We start from the raw sequence: 14,175 nt of genomic DNA on the forward strand, positions 1-14,175 counted from the left end.
TTTCTCTGTCTCTTCACTCACCTTAGGGGGAGGGTCATGCTCTTACAAAGCATGTGTAACCTCTTGTGCCAATTTAGAGTGTCCAGTCCACCTCCAGCATATCTACCCGAAAGCAGAAGAAGAATTTTGTGTGCAACAGTAAATGTCAGCTGGAACACACATGAAACTCTGTTGGGTAGAACAAATGAAACTTAAGCCTCTATGCATCTCTCTCTCTCTCTCTCTCTCTCAAAGTAACCAACATTTTTACTCTTTGTTCCTTAGTACAGTAACAGCACACACTGTCAAAAAGGCTGCATATAAGAGAGTGTTTTAAGTATTTCCCTGTTACCACAGCAATGAAAGAATCTGACCTTTATGTCTGTAAGTCTCAAATCTTAACAAACAGCTTCAGCTGTTTTACATTCCCCACTGTGCATAGAACATAAAGTCTGTAACCTTTTTCAAATTTTATCTGTCCCATACACAAACTAATGTGAATTGCCAAAAAACACCTGAACAAAGGATAAACAATCCTGGCCTTCTCTTTTTGCAGTATTCAAATATCTGGCAATTGTTGTAGAAGGTTAAGGCTATGAGCTTTCAACAAGCTAAGTTACATGGTACAGGGTTGGATTCCCACAGCCTGCTGTGTGACCTTGCAGAGGCACTTAACCAGACAATGCTATTGGCAATTGGGATTAGGCTCCTTAATGGTCTCCTGGACTGCATAACTAGTAACTGCCTATGAACCTAAATTAAAATGCTCTTCCTATGTCCTCAATACCAACTGCCTGTTTTTCTTTCAAAATTTCCAGTACAGTCAAATATAAACTGATACTTTTTTAAGTTTAAAGTCTCCTTCTCCATTTTTTCGTTAGCGTCAATGGATAAATTCATATCTGCCAACATTTTCTACTCATGTTTCGTGCCTCCAATATGCAGTTACACAACAGTGAACTCCCTTTATTTCACTTTGAGGTTTCCTACAAATCACCAAGAGCCACTGCCATCACCGCCTTATGAAGTACATCCAAATACTCAGAATCAGTCAGCTTCAGCATTCACTCTTCACCCATCATACTGGTTTTCCCGGTGTTCAGCCAAGCCAAATCTTCTTATTTACTTTACTTTCAGCTTTCTTACCATACTAAGTCATAAAATTAGTTCTTAGACACAGTACAGCTATGACAAAAACGTTATGCTCTTTTAATCCACATTTTACTTTTATTTTTGAAAGCACGTTTTCTTTCTACAGCAGTATCACCAAAGCCTTTCTCTTACTTTCTTAACTGTTGGCAGGGGATGATCCCATATGGTCAGTACTTAGTCATTTTCAGTAACTTTATGGAGGTTCATGTTTCCAATGCCTCTGTTACTTGTATCTTACAATGTGTACACCATCCCCATTGTACTAACCTTGCCACATTAATGTGCCTTTCAGTATACAGACCTTCAGCCACAAGTATATCACACTTTGCAAAAAGATACACAAAACTATATAAAAGATATACAAAAATGTTTACTATTTTCATACTGTAAAACCTGCATTTCTCTGTATCTCTCACTTTTTCTATATTGTTTTGTGAACCAAAGCATGTGAAGTCCATTAACTTGAGCTGCTATTATTAGCCTTTCATCTTATGGTTTAAGGCAGATGTGCACATGAACCTTTCTAGAATCTAGCCTGCATCTCAAAGCAAAAAAAGCTGGTTGCTTAAATGTTAAGATCCCATTTTGCAGATTGTATAATGTTTCTATTTTTTTCCCAAATGTGTATTTATTTGTGTGGCAAGAATGGACCTCATTCCTAAATGAGGGAACAGTTAAAGTTTATGAAATGAGTTTTCCTTCAAGTTTTGATAATTGCCAAAAGTGCTGTTCTCAAAAAACACCATGTACCAAGAACTGACTCATTCTGTAATTCACACAGGGTTAGCTGCATTGTCATTGCAATTTTGTTTTTATTTACCTAAATGCTCCTCCTAACACTCAAAATATCTGAATGGCTTTATTCCACAATGCTGTACTTTCTGTTTGCATGTATTGCTAATTTACAATTTTGTCTTTCAGTATGAAAGAAACTACAGATATTCAGGGTCATTATTTCAATAATTAATACTGCTTTTGTCCCTTTCAACTACAACATATATTTTGTTCACACCTTCTTAACAATTGGTACTGGATGATCTAATGTGACCATTACTTCATTTAATTGTGCTTCATGTTACCAAACCCTTTTAGCTACCTGTAAGTTGCAATGTTTGCAGTGTCCACTGTAATACCTTTGCATTATTGTGATTTTCAGTATACAGGCCCACTGTAAGTGTTCCAAAATCAGCAACAAGATGTAAAATGTTTCTAGTTATGTACTGGAAAATATGAATGTGTCTGTATTTCCTGTATCTCCTATTCTCTCTATTGATTTTGTTTCTCTATAAATTTTGTAAACCAGTACACGTGTAATGCACTGTCTGGAGGTAGTATTATTATCCTTTTATCTTTTGGTTTTCTGTCAAAACTTGATCAACATGTGGCTGTTGCCAACAGTTGTCTATAGCTTTTACTACAACTGTGGGATATCATGTTTCTTCCTTTCTTTCTCCTCTGGTGACAATGTTATTCTATTGGTTTTTAGCATTTGCTGTTGCTTCCTGTTTATTTGTCCACATCTGGTTTGATTTCTAAACATGCTCCGTTGCTAAATGCATCTAGTAATCTGGGCATAGATGACATGCTGACTTGTTTACTTCATGGTTTTGGACTTTAACTACATTTTGGATTTGATGGCAACAAATGCATGCACAGTTCCCACAGCTGCTAACCTGCACATGTAGTCAATTTCAAGGAGCTGCATGACTTCTCAGACTGGGGGATATACCATCTTGCCAAACACTTTTTCTTGCACATAATATGGCAGATATGAAGCAATTTTCTTGTTTTACTATCTAACTGATCGAACACTTTTTGGGCCATTTTATCATCCCAAAGCTGTAATAATAGAGGTTAACTGATTTTTAGCCAGGAATTTATTCATACATGTCACAGCAATTGCCAGCAGTTGCTTCAGTCTTCTAAAATATTTATTAGTAAGCATTATTCTCATTTATTGTGCTGTATTTCTTACCCTTTATCTATTCCTAGACATTTAAGAACTTATTCTCATTCCTCTACGTTTACATCACATTCTTTTCCCAGGTTTCATATTTTCTAAACACTATTTTTTCAGTTATTCATGCTGTTTTTGCCCACTTGTTTAGGACAGATGCTAGTCTTATACAACTTGAAATAGTTTTAGTTACTTGTAGTTGCAGTTTTAGTTATCTGTCAAATTAGCTACACAGTTGGAGTATATCCACAAAAAAAAAAGGCTAGATGTTACCTGACAGCATTGTTTTACTTCACGTCAAACTCTTCCTGTACCCTAGTTTGTTGTAAACACCTTAATGGAGTGTGTGAAAGGCAAAACAAATCATTACAAAGAATTACCCTGGAATATTCTCCACTGGATTCTTAAACCTGGGTTAGCAGTTTGCCCTTTTTCAACACTCAGTTTGTAAAGTTGTGTGTTACTCTTTCATAATAACTGCAACACAATTTATCAATGATTGTTGAACTGTATACATACAGTAGAGAGTTAATTGGGACCTAGGGTAGTTTGGATATTCAAACATATAATTGAACCAGATAAAAAAACTTCTAAAATCTTCTTTTTTTCTGCACACAGGGAATGCACTTTATTCCAGTGGACAATAAAGAATATTTTTCACACACGAGCGGGCTACAAGTTCAGAAAACACATACAAGCAAATATGTATAACATTTACATATTCAGACTTTATGACTTTTCCTACCTGAAAACTTTGGAAGGCTGCATTCGAATAACTAACATTTCAGATAATCGGAGTTCAGATAATAGACTGGACTACAGTATTTTGGTATTCTACTGATGCCATACAAAGGTTCTGTCCATTTTTATAGCTCTTTGTTGCAGATCTGTGTAGTAAAAGATGTATTATTATTTTGTAATACCTTTCTGTTCTATTGCAATGACTAAATTCTATCCAGATCACTGCAGACTCTGCATCAATTCTTGCATACAATGTATATGTTTTTGAAAGACAAGTTACTATTCAAAGTTCATTTGGTTAGTGTGCAGTTTCACTTTTAAGTTGGAGTACACCTTTCCCCATTGGTTGTCAGACCAGTGTCATGTCATGTTATGTTATGCATGTATATTTTTTACCTTCAAGGCCAACTCATGGTGCAAAGATAACACCAGACAGATGTTGACTACAGCATCTGGGCCAGTTTTATTAACCCTGTCCCTGTCTCAGTGGCAGTTACTTCATTCCATTACATATATTTTGTATTTTTTTTAAACATTTATTGCCCTTATTTTTTCAGCATGCTCTTTATGGGTCTAAGACCACTCATCAAAGGGAAAAAAGCATTGAACGGCATATGTCATCGAACATGCTGTTCATCAAGTCTTTCGAATAAGATCGCATTACGGTAGGGATAAGGAAATTTGCCCTTTCCCCACTATAGTGCAATCTCGGAGTTGGTATATATAATTAGCTGTGGGGAGCAGCCCCCCACATGAGGAGGTTTCGGTGAATGGCTTTTACGATGTAATGCATTTCAGAAATATTTCCATATACCCGTTCTTATAACATTCTTCTGTTTATTGTGGTGTTACAGTTACTGCGCTTCTTCTTCTAGTTTCCCACAGAAGTTTGGTTCACCCTTAAATTTCTTGTTTTGTATCTTTTCTTTATTTGTGTTTGTATCACCTAAGTTTTTGGCCTGTGCATACATTTTTATTTATTTTTTTTATAAACAGTGTAATGTAAATCTAGAAATGTTTATGTAGTGTGCTTTCATCTTTCTAAGAGTTTTTACTGAGTATTTCCATTTCTATATTCCCCAAATAACAAACTAATAATGCTATTTCTTTTCTAATTGTTTCATAGTTGTCTCTAACCAGTATTTCCATGGTGTTCTTGTTTTACTGCTTTCCTTAGTTTTATGTTTTTCTGGAAATACCTTGCTTTTTGTTAGTTTAGCTGCACAATAACATGCTAGGTTAATCTGTGTTAACATTACATGGACCTTTTTTTTTTTTGTTGTTGTTGGTGTTGCTGGCTTCAAATACTTTGTCGTGTTCATATTCTAAGAAAAAAAATATTTTTAATACTGCAATGCATCTAACTAGTAGCACAGATGAACAGATGGTTAAAACTATTATTATTGATAATTGGAAAGTTTTAAGTAGCTTCCCTGAAGTTAAAAAAAGTTGCTGGGGAGAAGTCATTATTTGTTCATAAAAAGGGTAAAAGTTTTAGAAATTATTTTCAATTGAAGTTGGGTCCACCTTTAAGGAAATATAATAAGGTGGGAATGTTTAAATGCTTTAACTGCAATTGTTGCAGTTATTTGCTTAGTGGGATTACTGAATTCTAAATAAAGAATATAGATATAAGAATTCAAGGCAGGTATGTTGTACATCAAAATTTGTAGTCTACCTTGTTATCTGTCTTTTTTGTGAAGCATTTTATGTGGGTAGAACCACTAGAAAGTTGAACAAAAGAATTTAGGAGCATCAGCATGGTAATATCAAAGATGAGAGAAATGCTTCGAGTAGACACTACAAATCAAGATAATTGTTCAGGAAGGTTCAAAGTTGTTGTATTAGAGCAAACTATGAATTATGAAAATTATTTTGAAGCTTAGGAAGAGCTTGACTGAAAAGAGTATGTGTGGCAACTAAGGTTTGATGCTTGTCATCCACCTGGGCTGAATGATAAAGAAAAATTTAAAGTTTATCTACAAAGGAAAAGTCTTAGGCATTAATTATGTCATGTGGCTTTTTAATTGCTTTATAAAGGTGTGTTTGAAATGACTGCATTCAGTCTGAAGAAGTCTTGCAGAAGGTCGAAATTGATTACTGAATGTTCAAAATAAAGTGTGTTTTTAGATTTTGAGCTGTTTTCCATTATTATAATCTTCTAAGAGTCAGGTTTTATTCACTTTCTGAAACCCTTTTCTTATATATATATATATATATATATATATATATATGTATACATATACACATACACACACACACACACACACACACACACACACACACACACACACACACACACACACACCTGTATTAAATTCTAGCAATTCTTTCCCTAAATTATTCTCTTTAATGGCTATGAATTTATTTATAATTCACGTGAGTGACTTTCTCCCATGTGGACTGCAAGTCTAGATATCTAAATAATAGCCTTGCCAACTGTTGCACATGCATATCACTTTTCTTCCTTTACTTAACTTCTACAAATTTCTAGAGTTTTAAAATCATGACAGCAATGGACCCATTCCTAGCCAGGAGGTTCATATAATCCAGACGGGTACTGTTTCTAACATTTGCCAAAGTCTTCTTATAAATCACGAGACTGCTCTTCTGTATACAGTATACTAAACATTTATTCAAAGTGCAAATTTTTTTTCATGTATTGTCTTTTCTTCTAAATAAATTTTTGCCAATGTCGCACATTCATACGCTTTACTTCAAAGGTGGGTTTCTTCCAGAATTCTGAGTTTCTGCTTCACTCTGAAAGTCCTGGTGCATGTTATAGATATATATGGTTTGTTGTCACAGTGGTTTTCCATATAAAATGAGACACAGTACTTTAGATTTAAAATTCTTTCCACATATTGCACACATTTAGCATGCTTCTCTCAGTTTAATTTCTCTAAATACTTGGTTTTCTTTTAATACTGTGACAAAAATACAAAAATGGAGCCCATTTCCAGGGTGAGGCATACAATACAAAAAAAAAACACTGGGCAGAAAAACAGACAGCTGACTCCCCAGGATGCTCTTAAGGACCAAGACTTGCCCCAGTAATACTGGAGTAAGTTAGGGGGCTAAACATAATGTGGACGTGGCGGCACTGGTTACGCCAATGAAAATGAGGTCCAAGGAAACCAAAATATATTAAAAAATAACAATGGAGCTCATTCTCAAATCAAGGCATAATGTACATGAAATGTTTTATTTCAGCTATGTATGCCTTCCAAGCCAGCTCTTCTCGGCATCTGCAATGTACCCATAACTGCTTGTTTTTGTAGTTTTTATGGAGGTACTGGTACTAGTCACATATTTAAGTGTACAAGGAAATTTTTTTTAATTAGTTCACTTGCTCCTAATACCACTGGAAGTACTTAGTTGCCTTTTATGTCACTGTTTGAATTTCTACTTCCATGTCTTTATATTTTATAACTATATGCTTGTCAGCATTCTGAAACTATAGTCATTATATGTAGCTTACTTTTTTCACATTGTCTCATGATCAGTGAGAGTGTTCTTTTGCAAATTTTTGCTATATGTTGCACATTTTTATAGGTTCTTTCCTTACCAATTTCTAGTTTTTTTACTAAGGGCAGAAAGTATAACTTTAACTTCAGTCTTTGAAGTCTACCGAGAGTGTTTATTTCAGCATCCAATTCCAAAAGAGTTGCTATCAGTGCAACTCTGCCCCAATTCCGAAACACGTCCTGTCAGTGTAAGTAACTTACATTGGAGTAAGGCCTGTCTATAAACAGGCCTACACCAAGGGCCAGATTCCACAACACCTGCTCTCTGCCTGCTCTCAGTGTAAGCGGTCACTTACACTGAGTGTAAGTTTTTTGGAATTGAGCCCATAATGTACCCAGAACTGTCTAATTCTGGAGTTCATGTGGAGTTTCATGTATTCACAACACATTTAAGGATGTATGGAATTTCTTTCTGTTAGCCCAGTTGTATCTACTACCACTGGAACCAACTAGGTGCCCTTATTTCACAATGCTCTAGTTCCTTCTTGCGTGTACTGATATATTATACCTTTCTGTCTTTCAGTATGTAAGACACAACAGTCCCTGGGGACCTACTTCAACAATTAAAGCTGTTTTTGGCCTTTTCAATGACAACATCTGGCTCTGTTAATTCTACTTTCCCAACTGTTGGTATTGCATGAATCTCACGTGATCATTTCTTCACTGTCAGTAATTCTTTGTGCTTCATGCTTCCAGTGCCCCACGGCTACCTATATGCTACTATGTTTACACAGTGTCAGGTTTAATAACATTAACACATTATTGCACCTTTTCAGTATATGGACCCACAGCCATCACAGACTACAAACGTTTCTCCTGAAAAAAATGTAAATTTGTCTATCTCCGATTTTATGAACCTTTGCTTATGTAGTCCATAATCCTATGCTACAGTTATTAACCTTTCATCTTGTGGCTTAAATTCACCTCACCTAAGACATTTACGCATCAACTCTTCAATCAAAATTTGCCATATGTATAGGGTATCTAATACCATGACAGGAACAATCACCATTCTTGAGTCATGGTACAAGTAAAGTTCATGAAATTAGTTTTGCTTCAGTTTTTCACATTTGCCAAGAATGCTCTTTTCAGCAATCATGATGTACCCAGAACTATTTCCTTCTGCAGTTCACATATAATGAGAACATATTTAACTATGCTTGCAAATTCTTTTTTTATTTGCCCAGTTGCTTCTAATATTGTCAGAACTATCAGGATTTCTTTATTCCACATTCTAGTATTTTAAAACCTTATGTCATTCAGTAAACAAAACACTGTTTGCTAGGTGTAGATACCTCAAGGACTGATGCTAATTTTGTCCTTTTTTCTTTGATTACCATATCAGATTTTCTTTATTTTACTTTAACTCTTGTTATATGATGATCCTTTGTGATCATAACTTCATTTTATTAATTCTTTGTAGATCACTTTTTCAATGCTTTTCAGCTACTTGCATGTTGTAGTGACTATACAATTCCCATTGTAACAGTCTAGCCACATTACTGTGCCTCTCAGTGTACAACCCCCCAGGCATGAGTAGAATATCACAACCAGCAACAACGTGTGCAACTGTTTTTAGTTGTAAGCATATGTGTGTCAGCTGCCGTAAGCTGCCATTATTAACCTTTCATGTTTTGATTTTAAATTCACCTCTCCGTAACCATTCATGCATCAAATCTTGATGACCATGTGGTTGTTCCAAGAGTTCTCTATACTTGTGACTATATCTGTAGGCTTCCATTTCTCTTTTTCTTCTGCTCCTGTTCTTTATATTCTTTTTTTGTTGTTTTTTTGGCACTTTCTGTTGGTGTCTGATTTTTTACCTTCTTTTGGTTTGATTCCCATTCCTGCTCCATTCTGACTTATACTCGTTTTCTTTATGGTTTATAACTTTCTTTATGTTTGGATCTGATAATATAAAAACAAATATATATGTATGCAGTTTCACAATTACAGACATATATGTATAGTCAATTTTAAGGAGGCCCGTACCTCCTTCAAAAGAAGGGATGTAGAAACAGTGCATAGTAGGATTACATATAATTTGATAAGCATGACATATTTTTCTTGTCCAAGTGATCTAGCGCTTTTCTGGGGTCAGTCAATCAACATGAAGCTGTAAGTTAGAACAAGAAGAGCAAGCTTATTTATAGTTTACCCTTTATTCCTAGACATCAAGGCATTTTTCAATATTAGACTTAGTCTTATGAAGTTTTCCTTACCAAGCTTTGTCCAAACGTTTATGTTATACTGCAAAGCCTTTTTATATTCCAAAGTACTTATAAATACCCTCCTGTTCAAGTGCCATTATATTTCAGATTGATATTTTCTTAGTGCTTTAGTTATCCTGCTATACATGGTGCTTTTGCACATTTATCAAGAACAAATGTCACTTTTTTTTTTCTCCTCGTCCCCCTTGCTTCATTCATTCTGGACATCCCAGTGCCCTTACTCAACTGCCAGGGCTATCTGCTCCTCCTCCCTCCCTCCCTCGGTCTTCTCCAAGTGAGCTGGGGCTGGTGTGGATCGTAAGGGCAACCTGTGCAGTTGTGCCAGTAACTTCTTTTGCCAGTGGGGTAGAGTATTATGATCTACCCTTTTTTTCCCTGCTTCCACCCCTGCATTTGTCTACAACATCCAACAATAACTCCTCTCTGTGAGCCACACCACACTCAGGTAGCATCTTCAGCCAGCTCCTGTACCCAAGGATGGGCAGGCCCATCTCTCCCTGAGATACTATTGCCACTAATCAAACCTATGTTACTTGGGCCATAGTTAGGGCTTTATTCCTCTACGTTACAGTGCTGGCTGACCACATGCCATACTCATTTCATCTAAGAAAGTTTTAACCATTTCTAGTTATGCTTTCAGCTGGTTGCCCAATGAGCTATACAGTTTTAAATCATCCACAAAAAGTAGATGAGATATCTTTCCACAAGAATGTTTTCTAGATGTTAAGCTGTAGCCATAGCCTAGTCTGTTAAAAACAGCTTAACAGGGTAACAGCAAGACAAAACAGCAATGGTGACAACAAAAAAAAAATCACTCTGGAATATCCACATTTTGGATTTTTATTCCTGGAATGACAATTTGCCTTTTCTCATGACACAGCTGTAAGAAGGTTTACCACTGTTTTATAAGATACTGCTATGGAACTGATAATATGGAGTTTATCTTGCATATCTATAAGCATTCCTGCTGTAAAATGTGTTTGTTTTTTTGTAATCTATCCATGCAATACTTAGGTAGTGTGTCTTTTTGGAGCTCTCTATTATGACTTTGTTTAAATCTCTCCTCTATCATTCCTCTCAAGGTGTGTGAGACTGTAATTCTCTATGAAATTATTGCCACACATTGCACAGATATACAGTGGTTATAAAAAGTTTACACACCCTGTTAAAATGCCAAGTTTTTTGTATATAAAAAAATGAGACCACAATAAATCATTTTAAAACTTTTGCCACCTTTAATGTGACTTATAACCTGTACAATTCAATTGAAAAACAAACAAATCTGTTAGGGGAAAAATATAAAAAATAAAAAATGTACAATAAGCTGGTTGCATAAGTGTGCACACCCTTAAACTAATACTTTGTTTAAGCACCGTTTGATTTAATTACAGTTTTCCATCTTCTTGGGTAGGAGTCTATCAGCATGGCACATCTTGACTTGGCACTATTTGCCCACTCTTCCATGCAAAAGCGCTCCATATCTGTCAGATTGTGAGGGCATCTCTTGTGCACAGCCCTCTTCAGGTCACCCCACAGATGTTCTACTGGATTTAGGTCTGGGCCCTGGCTGGGCCATTCCAAAACTTTAATTTTCTTCTGGTGAAGCCATTCTTTTGTTGATTTGGATGCATGCTTGGGGTCATTGTCATGTTGAAAGGTGAAATTCCTCTTCATCTTTCTAGCAGATGCCTGAAGGTTTTGGACAAAAGTGACTGGTATTTGGAACTGTTCATAATTCCCTCCACCTTGACTAAAGCCCCAGTTCCAGCTGAAGAAAAGCAACCCTGTTCATAATTCCCTCCACCTTGTCTAAAGCCCCAGTTCCAGCTGAAGAAAAGCAACCCCAAAGCATAATACTGCCACCACCATGCTTCACCATGGGGATGGTGTTCTTTTGGTGATGCAAAGGGTTGTTTTTGTGCCAAACATATCTTTTGGAATTGTGGCCAAAACGTTCAACCTTAGCCTCATCAGACCATAACACATTTTCCCACATGCTTTTGGGAGACGATGTATTGTTTTGCAAATTTTAGCCAGGCCTGAATGTCTTTCTGTGTAAGGAAAGGTGTTCATCTTGCATCCCTATCCCATAGCCCAGACATATGGAGAATATGAGAGATTGTTGTCACATGTAGTACACAACCAGTACTTGCCAGAAATTCCTGCAGCTCCTTCAGTGTTGCTGTAAGTCTTTTGGCAGCCTCCCTGACTAGTTTTCGTCTTGTCTTTTTATCAATTTTGAAGGGACATCCAGTTCTTTGCAACGTTACTGTTATCCCATATTTCCTCCACTTTTTGATACTGTTTTCACTGTGTTCCATGGTACATGCAGTGCGTGGAAGTTTGTTTCTACCCTTCTCCTGACTGATACCTTTCAACAATGAGATCCCTTAATGCTTTGTAAGCTTTCTGCGAACCATGGCTTTTGCTGCAGCAGACAACTGAGTAAATGTCAGGACAATCCAACTAGGACAGCTGAACTTTATTTGGGGTTAATCAGAGTCTCTTCAATTGATGGCAGGTGTGTACCCAAGAAGACTGAATGATGTAATTGCATAAAAAAGGTGCTTCAACAAAGTATTAGTTTAAGGGTGTGCACACTTATGCAACTAGCTTATTTGTTTTTTATATTTTTCCCCCTAACAGATTTGTTTGTTTTTCAGTTGAATTGTACAGGTTATAGGTCACATTAAAGGTGGGAATAGTTTTGATACGATTTATTGCAGTCTCATTTTTATATATCATAAAAACCTGGCATTTTAAAAGAGGTGTGTAAACGTTTTATATCCACTGTATAGCTGGTGTCTGTTTAATTTCTTAAAATATATTTTTTTAATACTGTGACAATAATGGACCTCATTCCTAAATAAGGACATAATTAAAATTCAGGAGACCAGTTTTGCTTCAGTCTGTGATGTTTGCCAAGAGTGCTCTTCTCAGCACCTGCAATATACCTACAATTTTCTCTTTCTGTAGTTCATGTGGAGGCTACCTGTATTGGTAGCATCTTTAAATATGCTTGAAGATTCATTGTTCCTATTACCACTGGAACTATGTATCCTTATTCAATACTGCTCTAGTTGTTGCTTACTTACCTTGACATTTTATAACTATATTTATTTTAGTTTGTAAGGCACTACAGTTGTTGGGTATAGCAATTTCAGTAATTAATGATGTTTTTGTATTTCTGTCTTGAACTACAACATCCATTTCTTTTTTGCTTCTACCTTCTTAGCTGTTGGTACTAGACAATCTCATGTGATCATTGCTTCCTCACTTTCAGTAATCTTTTGTGGCTCATGTTTCTAATTCCATGGCTTTTTTTTTTTATCTAGGGGACTATGCAGTCTGTATCCATTCCTCTATACATCATACATATTGTTGAAAGTCATCTGTCGATAGTTCTTAGTGTGACTTGATAGCTCACTTTTAACTACTAGTATGTTTTTTCCCCACTGTTAAATTGGACTAGTGTCATTTCAGGGTGTACATAGGTAGATTCTGTCAAGGCTAAATCATTGTACAAAGATGTTAATACCATACCGAACTTGGACCTGGAGTATTCCAATGGCCTTTCTTAACTTTATTTTTATCACAGTAGCACTTACTTCATTTCAAGCCATATCCTCTGTATTAGAATTTCTTATATATAATTTTTTACATTTTTTTATCTAGTCAACTTCCTTGTTATGTTCACCCAGGTCCTCATAGACATTTCTCTAAAATTTATTAATTTAGTCTGTTTTTTTGTGATGCCTCAGTTATTGTTTTCTTTTGTTGTTTTCTGTAGATCTTCTTTGGGTTGCACCTAAACTGCCATTTTATATCCATTCTTTGTATTTCTTCATTTATCTCCCAAAAAATTTGCCTGGTGTAGAGATTATTTATTGTTAGAAATGGTATAACTCAAACCTTGATCTGTTTTGAGGTTGTGCTTTTGTTTTAGCACATTCACCTTTCTAACATTTTTAAATTATTTCCTTCTCTATAGTTTTCCAATAATGACACTCAACTATTTCACAGTTGTTTCTAATTGGCATTTCAGTGGTAATGATCTACTTGTTCCTTTATTTTCCTTTATTATTTTATGCTTGCTTGGTAATACCACGTCAGTTATTAGTTTAGCTGTATAGTAATATATTATATCATTCAGAGCTCTATTTATAGTTCCACTTATTCTTTTAATTTGGCTTATTAATTTACCAGTCCATGTTTTTTTCATGTTCAGCAGCCTCTCTATGTCATACAATATTGCCATATTTGTGCATTTGTCACAGCCAGCAGGTCTTCCTTTAAATTATTCTCTTCATAGTTAAAATTTTCTCCTACACTTCATTTCCTGCTGTGCAAAGACAAATCTTTTTTTTTTTGAATGACTGTCCTACCAGATTTTCTGGGATTTTGTTTGTGAACCATATGCATGACTAATATCTTTCTTTAGTTCCAATATTGCCTCTTTAACAGGAACCATTTTCTTTACTAATGTATACTGCTTTACTTCTTTTGTCACTTTTTGAGTGTATGCCTGTTGCAGTGAACCATCATTCTGAAGCAGTACTTGAATCTGGGGGTTCCTGTTCAAATCCTT

At 35.7% G+C, this 14,175-nt stretch overlaps 1 protein-coding gene across 1 annotated transcript in view; it reads right to left on the minus strand.

Moving 5' to 3' along the window:
* The window catches only part of LOC122814941 (zinc finger protein 850-like), a 476,075-nt gene that overhangs the window by 425,491 nt on the left and 36,409 nt on the right, over window positions 1–14,175 (minus strand). Inside the window, exon 3 of the mRNA XM_044087202.1 lies at window positions 1,399–1,476. Coding sequence (XP_043943137.1) covers window positions 1,399–1,476 — 78 coding nt within the window. The remainder of the gene's footprint in view (window positions 1–1,398; window positions 1,477–14,175) is intronic.

The sequence above is a fragment of the Protopterus annectens genome, chromosome 11.part0 (genome assembly GCF_019279795.1).
Source record: "Protopterus annectens isolate FY-2018-M chromosome 11.part0, PAN1.0, whole genome shotgun sequence".
Lineage (NCBI taxonomy): Eukaryota > Metazoa > Chordata > Ceratodontiformes > Protopteridae > Protopterus > Protopterus annectens.